Consider the following 21376-nt stretch of genomic DNA (forward strand, 5'->3'; position numbering starts at 1 on the left):
AAATAAAATAGGTTTTTGTGTCTTCCATCTATGGTGGACACAGCTAAGCTAATAAATTAAAAATGGGTCTTTGGTTGACTAATAAGCTAGAGCAGAAGAATGCTGCCACTCCTCCTGTTATGCCTGTGCTTCCAGGATTCTGACAGTTGGTGTGAATCAGGAGTCTTGATTCATTTACTAACTAACATAATAATTGTTGTAATAAAATATATGGTTGACTATTTGGAAACAGCTGAGATAGAGCTAATTAGCAGCTGTGTAGTCTAGTCTGAAACAGCAGAAGATAAAATCTGGAAACCAGAATCATCTATTTGATCCAAAGTTGTTGAGCTGAGAAAGGAACTAACAGTGTCTCGGAGGGATAACTTTGGTATTTAGTTGGAAGACATTGTGTTGTGTACCTGCATTACCCCTCCCAGTGATCTTAATTAGATCTCAAGTGTTTGAGGTAATGCTTGAGGTTTAGGTCTGTAAAGCATCAGATTTCTAATGTATCTGAGATCAAATTTAAAGGTTTAAAAACTTCTGACTCCAAAGCTCCAAAGCTCCAAAGCTCCCTGATCATTGATGCTCAGCAGAGCAAAGCAGAGCAAACTGAAAACACAAAACTGAACAATTGATTCTCTATGGGATCAGTTGAACTGTGAACATTTAAAACTATGAGTAGTCACCTAAACCTGTTTGCCAAAATATTACTGGCGGGATCACTAATCTGTCCTTGAACTAATTCTCCATGATTCCTCAACAGAGTGGACCAGGAAAGCTCAGAGGTTCCCAGTGGTCAGTCTGCCCATCAGCATCAAACACAGCTGGACTCCATATTTATGGTCTGTACATGTACAACAACTACTGTTACATCTATTCTGTTCACAGTCATCTCCATGCTGCTCTTTGTAGACCAGTGGATTGTCAGTGTGTCCAACATGGATCTGATGTTTGGCTCCATGATTTCAGTCTGATTGGCTCATTCATAAATATTCTGTTCCAGCTGCTGGAGGACAACATCATCACTTTTGTGAAGAACGAGCTGAAGAAGATCCAGAAGGTTCTGAGTCCAGATTACCCAGAATGCTTAGAGAGTCAGAGGAGCAGCAGCAGAGAGGCATTTGTGAAGATCACAGTAGACTTCCTGAGGAGAATGAAGCAGGAGGAGCTGGCTGACCGTCTGCAGAGCAGTAAGAGGATTTATCTAAAGATTTAAGCTGCTGGATAAATGAACATTTTCCAGAGATGGAAGATGGAGCAACATGTTTTAAAGATTAGTTCTTTTTGGAATTGAGTGTTTATTTTTCTTCTCATTCAGAACTTCAAGCTGCAGTTTGTCATCGTAACCTTAAATCCACCCTGAAGAAGAAGTTCCAGTGTGTGTTTGAGGGCATCGCTAAAGCAGGAAGCCCAACCCTTCTGAATCAGATCTACACAGAGCTCTACATCACAGAGGGAGGGACTGCAGAGGTCAATGATGAACATGAGGTCAGACAGATTGAAACAGCATCCAGGAAACCAGACAGACCAGAAACAACAATCAGACAAGAAGACATCTTTAAAGCCTCACCTGGAAGAGATGAACCAATCAGAACAGTGCTGACAAAGGGAGTGGCTGGCATTGGGAAAACAGTCTTAACACAGAAATACACCCTGGACTGGGCTGAAGACAAAGCCAACCAGGACATCCAGTTCATAATTCCATTCACTTTCAGAGAGCTGAATGTGCTGAAAGAGGAAAAGTTCAGCTTGGTGGAACTTGTTCATCACTTCTTTACTGAAACCAAAGAAGCAGGAATCTGCAGCTTTGAAGACTTCCAGGTTGTGTTCATCTTTGATGGTCTGGATGAGTGTCGACTTCCTCTGGACTTCCACAAAACTACAATCCTAACTGACCCTAGAAAGTCCACCTCAGTGGATGTGCTGCTGATAAACCTCATCAGGGGGAAACTGCTTCCCTCTGCTCACCTCTGGATAACCACACGACCTGCAGCAGCCAATCAGATCCCTCCTGACTGTGTTAGCATGGTGACAGAGGTCAGAGGATTCACTGACCCACAGAAGGAGGAGTACTTCAGGAAGAGATTCAGAGATGAGGAGCAGGCCAGCAGGATCATCTCCCACATCAAGACATCACGAAGCCTCCACATCATGTGCCACATCCCAGTCTTCTGCTGGATCACTGCTACAGTTCTGGAGGATGTGCTGGAAACCAGAGAGGGAGGACAGCTGCCCAAGACCCTGACTGAGATGTACATCCACTTCCTGGTGGTTCAGGCCAAAGTGAAGAAGGTCAAGTATGATGGAGGAGCTGAGACAGATCCACACTGGAGTCCAGAGAGCAGGAGGATGATTGAGTCTCTGGGAAAACTGGCTTTTGATCAGCTGCAGAAAGGAAACCTGATCTTCTATGAATCAGACCTGACAGAGTGTGGCATCGATATCAGAGCAGCCTCAGTGTACTCAGGAGTGTTCACACAGATCTTTAAAGAGGAGAGAGGACTGTACCAGGACAAGGTGTTCTGCTTCATCCATCTGAGTGTTCAGGAGTTTCTGGCTGCTCTTCATGTCCATCTGACCTTCATCAACTCTGGAGTCAATCTGCTGGAAGAACAACAAACAACCTCCCAGAAGTCTAAATTATTTAAAAAGAAAAAGAGTTTAAAATCTCTCCACCAGAGTGCTGTGAACAAGGCCTTACAGAGTCCAAATGGACACCTGGACTTGTTCCTCCGCTTCCTCCTGGGTCTTTCACTGCAGACCAGTCCTGATCTCCTTCGAGGTCTGCTGACACTGACAGGAAGTAGCTCACAGGACAATCAGGAGACAGTCCAGTACATCAAGAAGAAGCTCAATGAGAATCTGTCTGCAGAGAAAAGCATCAATCTGTTCCACTGTCTAAATGAACTGAATGATCGTTCTCTAGTGGAGGAGATCCAACAGTCCCTGAGATCAGGAAGTCTCTCCACAGATAAACTGTCTCCTGCTCAGTGGTCAGCTCTGGTCTTCATCTTACTGTCATCAGAAAAAGATCTGGATGTGTTTGACCTGAAGAAATACTCTGCTTCAGAGGAGGCTCTTCTGTGGCTGCTGCCAGTGGTCAAAGCCTCCAACAAAGCTCTGTAAGGAAATATGTGATCATAGCTTTATTTTGGAAAAAAAAAAAAATTCTACTTAAAACATAATTTTCATGTGTAATTAACAAAGTGTGGCATATACCTACTGAGTGAGCAGCAGGTATACTGTCGATGTCCACCTTTGTTGTGGCATTCCTGTCATGTTTATTCGGTCGGCTGTCACTTCATCGGGACTCCGCGTTTGGACCGTCGTGGTGGACTTGCCACTGTTTTCCGGGACAGTTTATCCTGCAGAGCTTTGGACTCTGAGACTTTCCCTTCCTTTGAGTCACAACTTCTTAAGGTCAGTTCAATATATTTTACTGTGTTTTAATCTATTGACCTCCCGGCTCCGCTGGTATTTTTATCCAGGTTTTCACAGACTTTTTATCCTCCATTATTAAACTGAAGAAAGTCTTGATGATCTGCGATTTCAACCTGCATGTGGATGATCTTACCTGTAGCATGGCCTCTGACATTTTTATCCATTACAGACTCTTTTAGTTGTATTCAGCATGTCTCTAGTCCCACTCACGTTAAAGGCCACACCTTGGACCTTATGTTTTCTCTTGGCTTAGACATAACTCATCTTTGTGTCACTTGTGACATACAAGTGAGTGACCACTCTTGTATTATTTCTAACCTCAGCTTCCCTCTGTACACACCACCATCCAATCTCTTGTTCAGTAAGCGGTTCATAAATCAGGATGTTGCGCTGAAGTTTTATGATTTATTGGATCCTCATGTGATCAGGGGCTGCACTGATGCTGATGTTGCTACGCAGTGTTTTAATAGCCATTGTTTGGAGATATTAAATTTGGTGGCACCTTTAAAAACTGTCATTGCTGCCCCAAAAAGAGCTCATCCGTGGATAAACGATGACATAAGGAAAGTCAAAAGACTGTAGGAAAGCAGAATGCCTTTGGAAATCAACTAATCTTATATTCACAGGCTCCACCTTAGGGAACTTTGGGTTTCCCTGCACGAAACCATTAAATCAGCTAGCTCAGAATATTTTTCTCAGGTGATCTCATCAAACAAGAGAAATTCCAAAGTACTGTTCGAAACCATGAACTCTATTTTTCCCCCGTGGACCACCGAGTACCCGTGTCCTCTATATCTGAGAGTGATGACTTTCTAAACTTCTTTGTGGATACAGTTAATAATGTCCATATGAGCATTGGTTCTTCAATACCGTCTGTTTGTGTCTCTGGTCCACCTCCCCTTCATTTACTGTCAGTGTTTAACCCAGTGACCATACATGACCTTTCACTTTTGCTGGATAAAATGAAAATCACCACTTGTCCAAATGACATTCTACCTGCTGTGCTGTTTAAAAAATGCTCTCTCTCTCATTGGCCTCCCTATTGTAGAAATATGCAATGCCTCTCTTTCAACAGGTGTGGTCCCTAGGTTCTGTGAGCATGCTGTTGTTGAGCCCATATTAAAAAAGAGCAGTTTGGATACAACACAACTTAAGAATTATAGGCCTATCTCTAAGCTCCCATTACTGTCAAAAATTCTGGAAAAAGTAGTTGCACATCAACTTACCGCTTTTTTAGAAAAACATGAAATCTCTGACAAATTTCAGTCGGGTTTCCGTAAGTGTCACTCAACAGAAACCGGATTAATTAAGGTCTCTAGTGACATTATGATGTCAGCTGTCTCCAGAGCATCCACAGTCATGGTTTTGCTGGACTTAACATCTGCCTTTGATACCGTTGACCATAACGTCCTGATTAACAGGCTCCGGCACATAGTCGGTGTGTCCGGTCTCGCTCTGGAGTGGTTTCAGTCATCCCTTTCCAGCAGGTCTTTTATTGTCTTTGCAAATCAGTTTATGTCACACTCTAAGGACCTGACATGATGGGTCCCACAGGGTTCAGTTCTGTGACCGATTATTTTTCTCCTGTACATGTCACCCGTAGGACTTGTAATTAGGCAGTTCCCTGATGTGTCTTATCACCTCTCTGCTCTTTTAAGCTGATGGAAGTCCATAAACTGTCCTCTTTAACCCTTTAAAACCGGTCGGAGCGGGCACGCTCTGTTTTGCGTAACTATTTTTAAATCCCTGTAGAACCGGAACCACGTAAGCTGGCGCAATGATTTTTTTGTTTTTTGCATATGAAACCGGAGGAGTTGTACTTACATCTTATCCCATCAGCTTGCCCTAGGTCAAGGTTTCCTTCCACATAAAGCTTTGCAAAAATTGCATAAAAAGCACTTGCAGCAACAAAAACATAATATTCCCGAAACACGCTTTGCCGATCCTATCAGCTGTTCAAAACACTTCCTACATTGGAATAGATGTCAGCGCGAACTATCGCATGTCCGCCATTACTTGCCCGAAACTGGAAGTGATGTAATTTCCGTGGGAAATGTAGTGTTTTACCTTCGGGGCCTTATAAGCCTATACTGGTGTTTTTCAAAGTCATTTTTTGCGATCGTGGCTCAAGAGTTGGGAGTTCACCTTGTAATCGGAAGGTTACCAGTTCGAGCCCCAGCTTGGACAATCTTGGTCGTCGTGTCCTTGGGCAAGACACTTCACCCGTTGCCTACTGGTGGTGGTCAGAGGGCCCGGTGGCGCCAGTGTCCGGCAGCCTCGCCTCTGTCAGTGCGCCGCAGGGTGGCTGTGGCTACAATAGAGATTGAAAATGTGACGTCATTCAGGGGTAAAACCCCAAAGGATTCTGGGAACGCGTGGCAAGAGGTACGAGCGCACACAGGCTTTCACATGAAAACAGTCACACAGCGATAAAAAGAAACACAAAAAATGGCAAGAGGCTGTTGTATTATTAACTGCAATAGCCGGTCGCATGACAGCCACAGGAAGCCGACGGGTAAAGAGATCGGTTGTTATCGGATTACGTCGTGGAAGAGAAATTGTTTAAGCCATGTTTCCGAAGTAACAAAGAGCCAACGGATGGCCTGGATTGCAGCCATTCGAAAACCAAATATAACGTCTCAGAACACTCCAGCTCACATGTTAGTCTGCTCCAAGCATTTCCACAAAGGTAAGTCTTCTGTTGTAGTTATTACGTAATTGATCATAACATAATTGCTGGTGTAGGTTACAAATAAGTCTTATATTGATTTATATTGATTTATATTGATTTGAATTCGTTGCACTATGCTGCTTTGTTCACTGTGGCTTTGCGGGCTAATGTTTGTTGTGTTTTGTAGGAAAACCAGCCTACAAAATGCTGCAATGCAATCCAGACTGGGCACCCTCTATCAACCTGGGTCATACCGAGTTTAAAGCTGCTACCACAGCCAGATTTAACCGTATAAGAGAGAGCGATATCAAAACAGCCACGAAACGTCCCGCACGTATGTGCCCAAGTGTTGTATTGAAGCAGTCAAGTGATGAATAACTGTTTTCCAGTATGTTGTTTTGCAATGTTTTTTGTTTTTTTTTGCATTGTTGATTTGTTTTTTTTACCGAAGCAGCTAATAAAGCATAATGGAATACAATTTTGCCTCTTTCTTGTAAGATTCTATAATAGAATGAAACAATAATGCCAGTTATAAATGAAGACAATAAATTGAATGAATTACGAAACACTCATTTTATTTCTATTAGATCTGAAAATGTTGTGTAATACTACAACCTGAAACGATAAATAGATTGGGTTGGCCTGTACAGGAGATAAAGGGAAAAAAAATAACAACAGCTGTGAAATGGAATAGTCCAAATCACCAAAGTAAACTGGACCTGGACTTGTTGCAGGGGTCTGAAGTTACTAAACATTTTGTGAGTGTATGCACTAAAACTTAGGACCATATAATAATAAATATGTGCGTGATGAAAGTTGGGCAGCATGTCCTTGCTCGTATGGGTCTGACCCTTTCACTACTTTGATTTTTTCCTTTGATTTTTTTTGCCTTTTCGTCAAGTCTGTCTTTGTACGGACCTGCCGTGTTGTCCGTCGTTTTGTACATAACTGTTTTTGGGGCAAATAAAACGCAAGTATGGATTAAAACCGCAGAATTAATGATTACCGGTGCTGGAAATACTAGCGCTTGATGCAGTGTTTTGATTTTGTTGCCACAGGTACCCACAAAGCAATGCGCGAAAGTCACATGGTCTGTCAATCTCTATGTAGCTTGCCATCACCAGTGTGTGAATGTGTGTGTGAATGGGTGGATGACTGGATGTGTAAAGCGCTTTTGGGTCCTTAGGGACTAGTAAAGCGTTATACAAATACAGGCCATTTACCATTTACCATGTTTGACTTTATGCTTTTCTGAATAGTTTCTGGGATGCTTAGAACTCAAATTGCACCGCTGGAAATATTTTTTTTTTTTTTTTGCAAATTTGGATTATAAAATTTATTTTCGTTTTTCCAGCAGTGTATAAAAATTGGTGTTTCTCAAAAATAAAACTATGAAGACACTCAAAATAAATTTCCTATTGGAAACTATTTTGTGCAACTTTTTTGTATTTACAGTTTTGAGGGATAAACCTCTTAAATTTCTCTAACTAGAAATATATGGAAAAACAAAAACAATTTTCAGTTTTTTTGTACTTTATTGCCCTTTTTTTGCAATTTATGTAGTTACTATGAACTCATTGCATACATATTATTAAAATTTGGGCTATAACGGTTGTATTGGGGTGGCTGTGGTTGGGGTGGCTGTGGTTCAGGCGGTAGAGCAGATCAGCTACTGATTGGAAGGTTGGTGGTTCGATTCCTGGCTTCCCCAGTCTGCATGCCAAATGTCCTTGGGCAAGATATTAACCCCAAATTGCCCTCCGATGCATTCATCGGAGTGTGAATGTGTGTAGATGTTTATTAGTTGCGCTTGTGTGAATGGGTGAATGAGGCATGTTGTATAGCTTTGAGTACTCCGGGAGAGTAGAAAAGCGCTATATAAGAATCAGTCCACCTAACCCTTCCATTTACCATTTATTGATGTATAGCAACTTGAAATGCTCCCAAAAATGGCACTACAGCATGTAAAAATATAAAGATAAGCTCTTTGGTTCTATGGTAGGTCTTAAAGGGTTAATAAAATGTTTAGCTTCTGTTTAACAGTGGCTTGGAGACAACTACTTGCAGTTGAAGTCTGAGAAGTCAGAAACATTAATTATTGCCCCTGACAGCCAGATATCTATAAACAAACAGCATCTTGGTTCTCTTGGATCTTGATTCTGCCATGTCTCTAGAGCCACACTCTAGACATTTAATTAGGAACTGACTTTTTCAGCTAAGAAATATCTCCAAACTTTTCTAAATCCGAGTTAGAAATGATGAATCATGCTTTTATTTCTTCTCGCATAGATTATTGTAACAGTCTTTTTCTTTGTTTGAGCAAAAAGAATCTTGACCGTCTCCAGTCAGTCCAGAATGCTGCAGCAAGGCTTTTAACAAAGACACGAAAAAGAGAGCACATTACACCAGTTTTACGCTCATTACACTGGCTTTCAGTACATTTTAGAATTCATTTTAAAATCTTAGTACTGGGCCCCGGTCCAGATGGGCCTGGGCCCCCTTTCCCTGGCGGGTTGCAGAGTATGGGGGTGCCTACTGGGGTCAGCGGGGGAGCTGGCCCCAGGGAGGGGTCACTGCCCTCCCTTCCTTCCCTCCCCATCTCCAGCTGCCTCCCTCTTCCCGCTCCACCACAATCACCCACACATGCAGGGCCTTGGGGTAAAGGTGGTCACCAGGGTGCAGGGAGGCATCCCCCCTCTGTCCCCTTCTGGCTGCCTGTGCCTCAATTTTATCTCACAACTTAGACATTCACATTACTCACACTCTCATAACACATACATATAGGATCTTGGGGGTGGGCACACTACACGGACTCCAAAAGACCATCAGGGTGTACACCTCACCCCTGGCGTCGTTGCCCACCTCTCAATTTTAAATACACGTAGACATTGAGGGCTAGCAGGAGGGGCTATGCACTTACCTGCTGCTCTCTGGCAGGTAGCTCCATGCCCTCCTGGGTTTTAAATGCACCTTAGAACACACATGCATCAACACTACATATGAGCGGGCGGAGGGAGGTTTGGAGTCTTCTCACACCCCCGTTCTCTGCGGCCTGCTGGAGCGGGGGGCTAGGAGGAGGAGTTGGCTGTCCGACTGGGGTCTGGAATGTGGGGCCTCCCTGCTGCTGCGGAGTCGGGGCGGTCTGCTTCTCCCCACTGCAGGGAAAAGGGTAACACCACCTGGGTCTGGGTGCAGATTCCCCCTCCAGGGGCAAGGGTACCTAGTCCCGGTTCTTAGAGTACGGTTGGGGAGTGTGATTGTGTGTACAGTCTCTCTATGTCTGTCTCCACGTTGGTTGAGTGTTGAGCAATTGCATATGAAAGCATGAGGGTGGGAATGGATGTTTGTATCTGTGTGTGCCTGTATGTATGTGTCTATATGTCAGGTTGGGTATCAGACGCCACCTCTCTGGGGACATCTCAGGCCCTCCAGGGTATGGAGGCCTATCTCCCCCCACCACTTCCCCTGCCAATGGCAGACGCCCTCAGACATCGGTGCGTTGGTGGTTCTTTGTGTCCGGGGATGGGCGTCCAGGTACACACCGGCTCACTCCTTGGTGGCTGCTTGTCGGGGCCTGGAGCCTGGGGCTCGCTCGGGCCACTTCAGGGGTGGGGTGCCCTCGGCCTCTCGGCCTGGGGCTCGGTCACTCTGGCTGCCGCCGGAGCTCACGGGCACGTCACTGCAACCCCCTCTGGCTTCTGCTCCGAGGCTGCTGAGTGACGCCTCATCTGGGACTCTCCTCAGCTCTTTCTGGGATAGTGGCACGGCTGCCCCTCTGTTGGTCTTCCTTGGTCTCTTTTGTTCTGAGGGCCTCTGGATGTCTGGAGTTTTGATCTCCTCCATACCTGCTTCATGCCCTGGAGGTCGGGGCAGTGGCCCCCCACACCCTCTAACAGATCATTACATGAAGGAACCTTTTAAAAACAAGCGCGTCCATGCTCACAGGTGTACACACGGGTGATCACACACACAAACTACACCCTTTTTGGCTCCTACCTCAAAGCACACTGTGCGCTGTCGATCTTACGTGCTGTACAATAATGTTTAATATTTAGTATTTACTGTTATATTCCCATAGATCATCGTGATGTTGTTTATTCTATTGCTCTCGTTTTCTTCTGCTTGTTTTCTTTTTTCTTTCTCAACAGGTGATCCAGGTGATTGATATATGTATTTTTTGTCTGCTTATTTTGTTGGTTTTTGTTTTTTGCCCTTTATCCCCGTCCCTCTTCTCCGCTGTTTTTTCCCCCTCTTTCTTTCTCCCTTTTGTTTTCCTCATTCAAGTCTGTCCCGTATCTAGCAAGTGAAAATAAAAAAAATAATAAAAAAAACAATACAAGGTGAATCAAATAGACCATTACAGCAAGGCTGGGATGGTCCATTTGGTAAAGTAAATCCGTTGGGCATCTTTCTTCGCCTTTAGACAATAATTCTGATGGCAAAAGAACCAAACGGGACAGGCAAAAAAAAAAAAAAAAAATCTTAGTACTGACTTTTAAAGCTTTGAATCATGATGCTCCTGCCTATATTTCTGATCTCTTAGAACCTCACACTCCCTCTTGCAGCCTGAGATCATCTAATCAAAGGCTGTTAGTGGTAGAGCAGGGCGATATGACCAAAAATATTTATCACGATATACATTTGAAAATTTGTGATAACGATATAACTGACGATATAATTGACACTAGACAAAATACTTTACAACTCCACAGCTTTATTAGTGCAAAAAAAACAAAACGTCAATGCATTTTCACTTAAACAGGCAGCTGTTTTTTATATACATTAAAGTTATATAAAAATTTAGCAGTGCAAATGCAAATTCCTTGCTGACACTTTAACCAAAAGACATTTCCAATGGAAATTGGGCAACATATACCCAGGATAACCATGTATAATATCCACAAAAGTTAAAGTGAGGTCATACACATGCAATACGGTAATATTATGTTGAAGCACAGTACGTATCACTCCGTGACGCTCCTGCCTACGATAGCCGATAGCTCTGACAATCCATCAAGTGGTACGGGTTTGTAGCTTAGCAAAGTCGTACTAAAACATTTGACAGATTTTCGAGTGCCGTGTGCCACATAAAATCTTTTCGAGGTCAGTAAACACAACCAGAATTCATACATAAGGCACACGGGATTACAAGGGGCACTGTCAATTTTCAGAAAAATCAAAGGATTGATTTTAAGTGTGCCGCATTTTCCCCAAAACACGGTAATAACGACGGCCCGCTAGCATGCCCTACCAAAAATAGTGCTTTGTTGTGTATCTGATGGACGAAAGCTAAACCAATTCCACACCACTGAAGTTGCAGCAGTTTTTACAAACCCATTCTCGTTCATCCGTTTCATTCAAAAATCCGCTTTCGCCCTTCTCATTCTCCGTCCCTGCCATGGTTTTTCCGCCATGTGTGTATGAAAACAAAAGCACTGCGCACACGCCTTTTACCCATATTCTATCACAATATTTCCCTACAGTGAAACACATACACATCATTATTATTATTATTATTATATTACGTCTTGAGACATTCGGCCGCATTGCTATGACAACCTCACATTAGGTGGAATTTGAATATAATGGAAAAGGAGTCGTGCCACGTTGAGCCAGTCCAAGAAGGTACTAATGGAACAAGGACTACAATTTCAGTATTTCTGGAAGATTTGCAGTTATAACCCTTATTAAAGTACCCAGACACAGCTTATGGTCGACCAGTAGCTGACAATTATCAACTATTACAAAATGAATATAAACAAAAATAAAAATAAGCACCTATGACAGCATACATCAGCATTAATTACCTTTACTTTGTACCTGTGGTCAAAAATTTTAGCTTTAGTTTTGGTGAAAACAAGTGGAGGACAAAAGATGAAGTGGCAGTCATAAAAACTAGAAAATTGACAGTATTTGAAAACCATGTTCTTAAGAAATAGAACAATTTCCACTTAAGACCTGACATTGAGGGATGCATTTATATTACACAAGAACTGTACTGATAATTATTGGCAACTGGTCTGATGGAGTGATGAATCCAAAGTCAGAGATCCAGCAGAGAGTATCTATAGCTATTTGTAAAACATCTCATAGTTTGAAGCTGCATGTAAGCCAGTGGTGTTGGGAATTGTCAAACGCTAACTGAAACCAGATCAAAGTAACCTTTATGAGAGTTAAGGCTATATTAAAGAATAAATGGAGTCATACAGTTGGCTTTCAAGTTGGTTAGAAATTCACGACCTCTGTTATGCTTTATATACTGTATTTTCATATATTGTAGCAGGCTTTTTACAATCACACTAATTGTAAGAGCCATTTAAATGCTAGTTCATTGGTACTGATAAAATGGTAACAAAAAGGGTAACTATACAATCTCGTTGTTAAAAATATTATTTCATGTTAAACCGGAGGGACATATTACACGTTAAACCTGTCTGAGTGTTTTTATTCTAACCTGAGTTGCAATACAGGAAATCTCCTGACACATGTAAATTCACAAATGCTGTTATGTTAAAGGCATAGAATATAGAAATGTGAAATTCTAATGCACTTTTTGGTATTTTGGGCTTCCGGCACACTGTAATTATGTGGTTGTGTGGTTGTGTGTGTGTGTGTGTGTGGGGGGGGGGTTGGAGATAAGCTGGAGTCAACACTGTTTTTTGACAGAGTCTGGCTATGTTAATTTTAAGTTTCATTAAACATCTCTTTTGAAAGAAAAGTGCCTAGTTTTGCTCTCGTTTCACATGCTTGTTGGCTGGACAGACTTCTAAAGGTGGTACAGAAGAGTGAAATAGAGTGCCGTCGCTATAAAACTATTTATCACAAATATATTTTTCAGACTCAGTTTCTGTAACCTCTCCGAGAGAAGCTGTGAACCTCTGTCTTCAGTTCTCAGCTCCCAGTCCTCTAGTCTGAGAGAGCTGGACCTGAGTAACAACAAGCTGAAGGATTCAGGGGTGAAGCGTTTGTCTGCTGGGTTGAAGAGTCCACATTTTAAACTGGAAACTCTAAGGTCAGATCAAGTGCCTTTCTTTTTGTGTGCGTGTGTGTGTTTGTTGAAAAAATTAACCCTTAACCTATAAATGTTGACACTTTTCTTTTTAAATTGTTATGCATATTTAACAGAAGAGATCAAAGTCTGTTCCAAAGCTTCATATTGTAAGTTCTCATTGTGTCATGAATGCACGTATGTGCCATGTATTCTCTTTTTTTTTGTCAGACTGAATGGCTGTAACCTCTCACAGAGAAGTTGTGAAGCTCTGTCCTGCATTCTCAGCTTCCAGTCCTCTAGTCTGAAAGAGCTGGACCTGAGTACCAATGGCTTGCAGGATTCAGGAATAAAGAAGCTGTCCGTTGCAGTGGAGAGTCCATATTGTAAACTGGAAACTCTCAGGTTGGATCAAGTGACTTCCTTTTTTTGTGTAATGACAAAATTAGCAAATTGAATATTTTACACAACTAAGTTCAACTTCATCCTTTGTATTGTAGCACTATAAAAAATATATTTATAAATCACATTAAATGGCCATATTTTGGTAATGCTTTGAAATAACTACAGTTGATTTAGCACCCATCCATTAATTCTCTCCTGCTTATCCTCATTGGAGCGGGGGTTGCTGGTAGAAATCAACACCCACCGGGAACGAGTCCACCTTATTGCTGGCTATAAGGATCAAATGGGCCAAACACCCCATTCTCCCAAAGCATCTCTCACACAATACTCCAAGGGACACAGTCGAATGCCTTCTCCAAGTTTACAAAACACTTCTAGACTGGTTGGGCAAATTCTCATGCACCCTCAAGTGTCTTCAAGAGTGTAAAATTCAAGTCCATTGTTCCGCAAATTGCATTGTTCCTCCTGTAACCAAGGTTTAACTAACGAACAGACTGTCCTTTCAGGCACCCTGACATAGACTTTCCCAAAAAAGGTGTGAGTGTGATCCCCTACACTTAGAGCACACCCTCCTGTCCCACGTCTTAAAGATGGAAACCACTAACCCGGTCTGCTATTCTAAAGGTAATGCCCCTGGTCTCCACACGAAATTGTAGAGACCAAAACAACTTTCAGAGCCTTTAGGAACTCAGTGTGATTCTTATACATTCCAGGGGCCTGCCACCAAGGGGTTGCTTAACTGCCTCAGTAACCACACCCCAGGTGATGGACCAGTTACCCCCACCCCCCCAGACTCTGCTTGCTCTATGGAAAATGTGCCAGAAATATTAAGGAGGTCCTTAAAGTATTCCTTGCACTGCCCAGCAATATCCTCAGTTGATGTTGGCAGCACTCTGTTCGCATTATACACAGTGGAGGTGGAGTCACCGCCTTGCCCAACTGAGTCCCCTGATGGTTTAAAAGAACCTCTTTGAGGCATTCCAAAAGTCTTTCTCCATGGCATCATTGTTTTTGATTCAATCACCGCCCGAGCCGCATTGCACAGGACAAATCGACTGCCTCCAAAGTCCCACAGGCTAACCAAGCCTGAGAGGAGGACTACTTCTGGTGGTAGACACCACCCAGCTAAGTTAAATGGAGGTCCTGAGCATGGTCCATTCAGACTTAATCTCTGAAAATACAGTTGCAGATCTGATGATATGATTACAAAGCCAATCACTGACTTGTGGCCTGGGTGGCCTGGTGTCATGTGCGCTTATGGACATCATTATGTTCAAACATGGTGTTTGTTATAGACAAACTGCAATTTTCAGAAGTGTCTAGTAACAGAATACCACTCGGGTTCAGATGTGGCAGGCCGTTCCTCCCAATCACACCCCTCCAGGTCTCATGTAGTTGCCGACATGAGCATTGAAGTCCCCAAGTAGGATGACAGAGTCCCCAGGTGGAACACCGTCCAAGAAGGCCGCGTACTCAATAATGTCATTCGCAGGTGTAGGGAACAAACCCTTTTGTCTACTGAGAAAACCTCACCATAAACATGAATAAATATTGCTAAGTAGTCCTCAGTGCTTCATGAATACACTTTAACAACTGCCTCATTGTTCTGTGTGTTTCTAATTTTTCAGACTGAGCGACTGTGATCTCTCGGAGAGAAGCTGTGAAGCTTTGTCCTCAGTTCTCAGCTGTCAGTCCTGTAGTCTGAGAGAGCTGGACCTGAGTAAGAATGAAGTTAAGGACACAGGAGTGAAGCTTTTGTCTGTTGGACTAAAGAGTCTGTATTGTGCACTGGAAAATCTCAGGTCAGGATTTTATTTTAATGATGATCATTTAAAATTTGAATATTACTGCATAAACAACTAACATTTAAATAATTTTTCTTGTGGAATATTGAATGACTATGAATACTCTGAGAAGTCATGTTTGATTAAGACGTCTCATTTATTGTGCATAGTAAAGAACACTATGTTGTTTACTAAAATTAGTAACATCACATCTGAGTTATTCCATAAAACAGTGACATGCATTTGGTAGTTAGAGGCTACACTACTGTAATTCATTATGAGTTTGTTCTGAAAGCTCCCTTAAAGGCATTCAAATGAATCACTCAGAAAGAGCACTGAGAGGGAAGAGAAACATAAATTAACTCATTTTTTTTCTCTCCATCGGTTCCCTGTGAATTCCAGAAAATCAAAGTCCTTCTTCCAACATATAGTCTTATACAACCATATTCCCTCATATAGCACATATCCTAATGCCAGACCCAGAGTGCAGACTTACTTGTGGTGCTTAGAGTTTCTAAAAGAAGAAAACTTTGGATGGCTTTTCCTCCCTCAACCTGGTCCTGCTTCAGGTCCTTTGCTATTGAGAGACTTCTTCCTCTCCAGTGTCACAAAGCACGGATGATCTGGGTGTTAAATCTCTCTGAAAGAAGAAAAAAAAATGAAGAAAATTGTATAGAGAAGAGTTCACAGATTTTTGTGTGTCTGCAGTCTGTCAGGCTGTCTGATCACAGAGGAAGGCTGTACTTCTCTGGCCTCAGCTCTGAGCTCCAACCCCTCCCATCTGAGAGAGCTGGACCTGAGCTACAATCATCCAGGTGACTCAGGAATGAAGCTGCTGTCGGCTGGACTGAAGGATCCAGGCTGGAGACTGGACACTCTCAGGTATGGAGAGAATGTCTGATAGAGGAGGGAGCTGGAAACATTTCCTGTGTCCTTCACTCAATTCCTGTTTGTTTCCTGCAGATGAGACATGAACAATCACACATGCAGGAATATTTTCAGGGACAGACACACTAGTCTAGCTGGATAGTACATGGATATTTATGTAGGGGGTCTCCAAGGAGTCTGTTTGCTGGAACATTAATGATAACTGATAAGTCATGTTGAGAGTTTCTTTAAAAGTATACCTACAGTTAGGTCCATAAATATTTGGACAGAGACAACTTTACATACCTCTTATTAGGTCACAGGTGTACTGTACCTGAGATAGTGGCCACTATGTACCTAATAAAGTGTCAGCCATGTGTATGTTTCCCATGCTGTATGTCCACAGTCACAGTGACAGTCAGTGACACCGACAGAAAAATGAATCAAGGCTGTGAATATGGGCTCAAAATGTGGTCATAAATATTTTGTACTCTTAAATCAGTTTTGTACTTGTAAATCAGGATTTGTATGTGTAAAAAGAATGTGTGTGTAAAAAAGATTTGTATGTGTAAAAAAGATTTGTGTGTGTAAAAAAGATTTGTATCTGTAAAAAGAATTTGTGTGTGCGTAAAAAAGATTTGTGTGTGTGTAAAAAAGATTTGTATGTGTAAAAAGAATTTGTGTGTGCGTAATAAAAGATTTTTATGTGGACTTAGCCAAAAAAAACCCCCTGCAAGTTACAAGTACGAATTTTGACCCTATTTTTCTTCCTTTCATCTGATTGGTCAATGTCATGTCAATCACAAATGTAACAATTCAATCAGAGAACCGATGTGTTTGGCTGTCGGAGTGGTGCTTTTTTTGAACTGCAGGTCTTTGAAGGGAATAAATGCCCTTTTACATGCCAACCACGAAGGAAAACAGTCTGTGGTCGTCCGAGTTTGGTGATTTTTGTGTCACAGGTCTACGTGCTTAATACAGGGACTTCCACAGCCTTTTCAACAGCGCTGCGGGGGGGGGGGGCAGTGTTTTGGAAATGAAATAGCTACAGTTGATTTAGCACCCCTCTTCATCTTCATTACAAAGCTTTCTTCGTTATGAATTAGCATACATGTTTTTATTGAACATTTGAAGAACTAGCAAAAAAAACAGAAATTCTTGTAGAGGACATAAAGTCAGAGATAGAAACGACAAGGAGCAGGTGCATCTAGTACAGGTAGAGCTGCTGCAAAAACCCACAGAGCTCAGCAGCCAGCGCAACAAATTCTGGATCCTTTGCTTTTAGTTAGCATTAGCAGCACATCCTGCGTCTGATGTGAAAGCACTTTTATGCTGCGCAATGTGACTCACAGCAATGGTCCCGGGTCAGCCCTGACTTTGTGTTAAACTAATCCTAAAGTAATAATTGTATTTCTAACCACTGACATACCACAACTTTATCCTTTCAACAGCTGCTGAAAGTTAGGGGACCTAGCTGCTATCGGATATTTATATAGAGATCCTCCAGCTTCAAACTGTATTACCCTTCAAGGACCTGCAGTTCAAAAAAGTGCCCCTCCGACAGCCAAACCCATCTGTTCTCTGATTGGATTGTTACATTTGTGATTGACATGACATTGACCAATCAGATGAAAGGAAGAAAAATAGGGTCAAAATTTGTACTTGTAACTTGCAGGGTTTTTTTTTGGCTAAGTCCACACACAAATCTTTTTTTATGCACACACAAATTCTTTTTACACACACAAATCTTTTTTACAAACACAAATCTTTTTTACATATACAAATCTTTTTTACACACACAAATTCTTTTTACACATACAAATCCTGATTTACAAGTACAAAACTGATTTACAAGTACAGAATATTTATGACCACATTTTGAGCCCATATGTGAATCATTTCAGTCTGTGTGTGTGTGTGTGTGTGACAAAGAGGCAGAAAGAAGCAGCTAACATTTGGAAATGGAAGCTTACCCAGATAGCAAGGAAACATTGAAACAATGTTGAGTCAATATCAGGCGACGTCATTGAAGCAACGTTGAAGTGTGACGTTGACCCAACATCACTCTTGCACCCATTTTTAACGTTGAAACAACGTCAGGTTTTGATGTTGAATCAATGTTGAAACCTGACATTGATTCTACGTTATATTTTCTAACACTGTTGACATTGAAACAATGTCAGATTCTGATATTGAAACACTGTTGAGCTATGGTATTGATTTTCCACCTCTTTCGTACAGTTGCTTTTTTAAAAAAAAAAACAAAAACCAAAAAGGTCAATAGACATGTATCATTTGCAAAATACTTTATTAAAAGACAAAGTTTCCTATTTACATTTTTATGTTTCACGTCACTTTTATTATTTACTCCGGGATGGGGATGGATGATGTGCGTCCTGCGCGCCACCCGCATTCGATCTGGAGCATATCTGAGCCATTTCTGGACTGCTTGAGCAAAGACCAACTCAGACATAGAGTTCGCTCTACCTGCTGCGCCAGGCCATCTAGGACAAAAAATAGACACACACACACAAAAAAAACAAAGACAAAAAAAGGGAATTAGAGCACATGAATAAGCTCTTGTTAATTGTCTTCAGCAGGGAGAAAGTATGTAAACTCCTAGGCTGATAAACATGAAAGTCACCAGGCGGAAATCAGCAAACTGCTGCATTTGATTCCCAAAGAGCTATAAGCTGAAAATGTGATATGTTTTAGCATGGTGTGCCGTGTATCCTTTAAAAAAAAAAAAAAAAAAAAAAAGAAAACATGGGGTCCTCGGGCTGTACAAAGTGTACAACCCGAGGACAAAACACTCTTTCGAAGACCAAAGACTCCATCTCCAGATTAACCGGACATGAAAGTCTTGTTATTAAGAAAGACAAAGTAATATTCCAAAAACAGACATAGGAAATGTGAAACGCACCCAGCACATCAATTGATCCCTTTATTGTTCACTTTAGGCTCATAAAACTACAATAAATGTTAAAACTTACCAAATATGCATCTGCACAGCGCTGTCTCTTTAAATGCCCTTTTTGCTTTGTCTGGTCCTTGGTTTTTCCCCTGCCCAGTTGAGTACAGAGGCCAGCTCCTTTGTAATGGCATAAACCATTACACGGCGGACTCGCACCTCCAGTGTGGTCCAGCAGCACCAATCAACGCAAAGCGTCTCACCTATAGACACATTTTATGAGATGGAATTAGCGTGTCTCATGTCTTAAATGTGTATGCAAGTGCTTGTGTGTTTACTTCATGTAATTGATGATAGAAACATGTCATTTAGTTTTCCCTAAAGCCTGATTTTCAAGTCATACAAAGAATAAACCAAAGTATTGGCAGTACAATGTATTTCTATTCCCTTTTGTTGGATATTCATTTGTTAGTTCTTGTAACTGCTAAAAGTGTTTACTAGTTTTTGCCTGTCACATATATTTGTTATACCATGTAAACTGTGAAATTCCAAGATTTTCAAACTTGCCTTGTAATAGTGGCCTCACAGAGTCTCTGGAATCTACAGAAAAAAAAAAAATCACAACAAGATGACATTCAGGAGTATAAATTGGGGTTTTTTAGATAAGAGTACAATGACATTGTGATGCAGCTTTAAAACTTTTTAAAAGCATACCATCTATAGGGAAGACATCAGACTCTGCATGCTGGCGAGATCGCAAAGCTGTGTCGGCTTGTGCCGGAGTGGCGAAAGGTGCCGGAAGCTGGGTGTGGCATTATGATGGTTGCTATCAGTGGGCTGGGGGGCAGACTGCGGAGTGGTGAGGGCCGTTTAGAAAAGATAATTTTTAAGTATTTAAGAATACAGACAACTTGTCAAAAAGTTTCCTCGTGTCAGACACAGATATGTACACAGACACTAGACAGTATTTTATTACCTGGTATTTTCACTCGAGGGGCCTGGGGAAACAGTTTTTTTGTAGGCTGCTCATCCTCTGAGTCCGTATATGTGTACAGGGGATTTGGTCTAAAGAAAAGAAATTAAAAACGGTCCTAAGTAATTGTAAATATGCTTTTGGCATATTGTTTCCTAAAGTTAGTTTGATTTCTAACAACACACACAGGAAACAGAGACGTGCAAGAAGGTACAGTATACAATGAATTTTTGAAGTGCACAAGTGTACACGGCTTTGCATTTTAAAAAGTTTACAAACTTCCACTTTTTGGACTATATTATGTGGTGATATTGCAGTATGCAAGCACCACAGATATGTATAAAAGACAAGATCATAAATTCTTAACAATCAAAGATATGTTTGGGAATAAAAAGGTTTTACTTGTGCTTTCTTTTAAGACTGGTCTGGGTTTCTTCTTCGGACTGAAGGTCAGACGTATCACAGCGTTCACGTGGATATATCTCTGACGACTGCGTTCTGCTTCGTGAAATGTGCCTGAAATACAAACACAATGTACGGCCAGACATACATTAGGTGTGGACAAAAGGTGCAAACGCATAGAAAAATCAGCGGTTTCAAAAATACGCTGGTGCGTGTGGACGTAGCCTTATTCATTATTCAAGGCACAAACGGAAAGTCATGTACGCGTGCAACGTAAAGTTAGGTGACCGTGCAACGTACAGTCACGTGGGCATGCCGCGTGAGCATTCAAACTGAGTCTAAAGTTTTCGTTTGCGAATGGAAGCGGGTGCTCTCCAATCATCAAAAGTAACAAAGTCATTGAACACGTTTATACAGTTAACTTTACGTTTATCAATCATATATCACAGATTTAGAATTTTTGTAGTACTAAGCAACTACAGAGCGAAAGTCTGGGTCAGCGCCGAGGCGACGGCAAGAACAAAGGAAAACTCAAGCGTTAAAGCTAGCTTTGTAAGGGAATATAACGAAGAAATTATGAAACAAAAATGTTTTCTTTGTTGATATACTTTGTTCGCAGTGCAGTTTATTTGTTGCCGGATTGTAAGAAGTAGACACAATTTCGGGTCAGAATAACAGTAAAAAACTCGTTAATGTACAACATTAACGAGTTTTTACTGTTATTCAAATGCAAACATGGAAATAACGAGTAGGGAAAAAAAATCATTCATTCTTACCTTATACTAATCGTGGTGCAGGCCAGTGCAGTGCATGAACTGATGCCTTCTCCGGTCAATTCGCTGAGAGTAAATCAAATGTCCCGCTCTACTGTAGAAGACAATGAATACCTGGGGGGATGTACCAATGTGAGAGGGGTGCTGCGGAATAGTCCAAGTGATCGCTGCTTTAA

At 41.7% G+C, this 21376-nt stretch overlaps 1 protein-coding gene across 1 annotated transcript in view; it reads left to right on the forward strand.

Moving 5' to 3' along the window:
• Positions 1-21376, forward strand: part of LOC120435020 (protein NLRC3-like) — a 66392-nt gene that overhangs the window by 3404 nt on the left and 41612 nt on the right. The window contains exons 4-8 of the mRNA XM_039603749.1: positions 749-827; positions 989-1175; positions 1304-3107; positions 12936-13109; positions 15119-15292. Of these exons, the coding sequence (XP_039459683.1) occupies positions 749-827; positions 989-1175; positions 1304-3107; positions 12936-13109; positions 15119-15292 (2418 nt within the window). The remainder of the gene's footprint in view (positions 1-748; positions 828-988; positions 1176-1303; positions 3108-12935; positions 13110-15118; positions 15293-21376) is intronic.

This window comes from Oreochromis aureus, linkage group 3 (assembly GCF_013358895.1).
Source record: "Oreochromis aureus strain Israel breed Guangdong linkage group 3, ZZ_aureus, whole genome shotgun sequence".
Classification (NCBI taxonomy): Eukaryota; Metazoa; Chordata; class Actinopteri; order Cichliformes; family Cichlidae; genus Oreochromis; species Oreochromis aureus.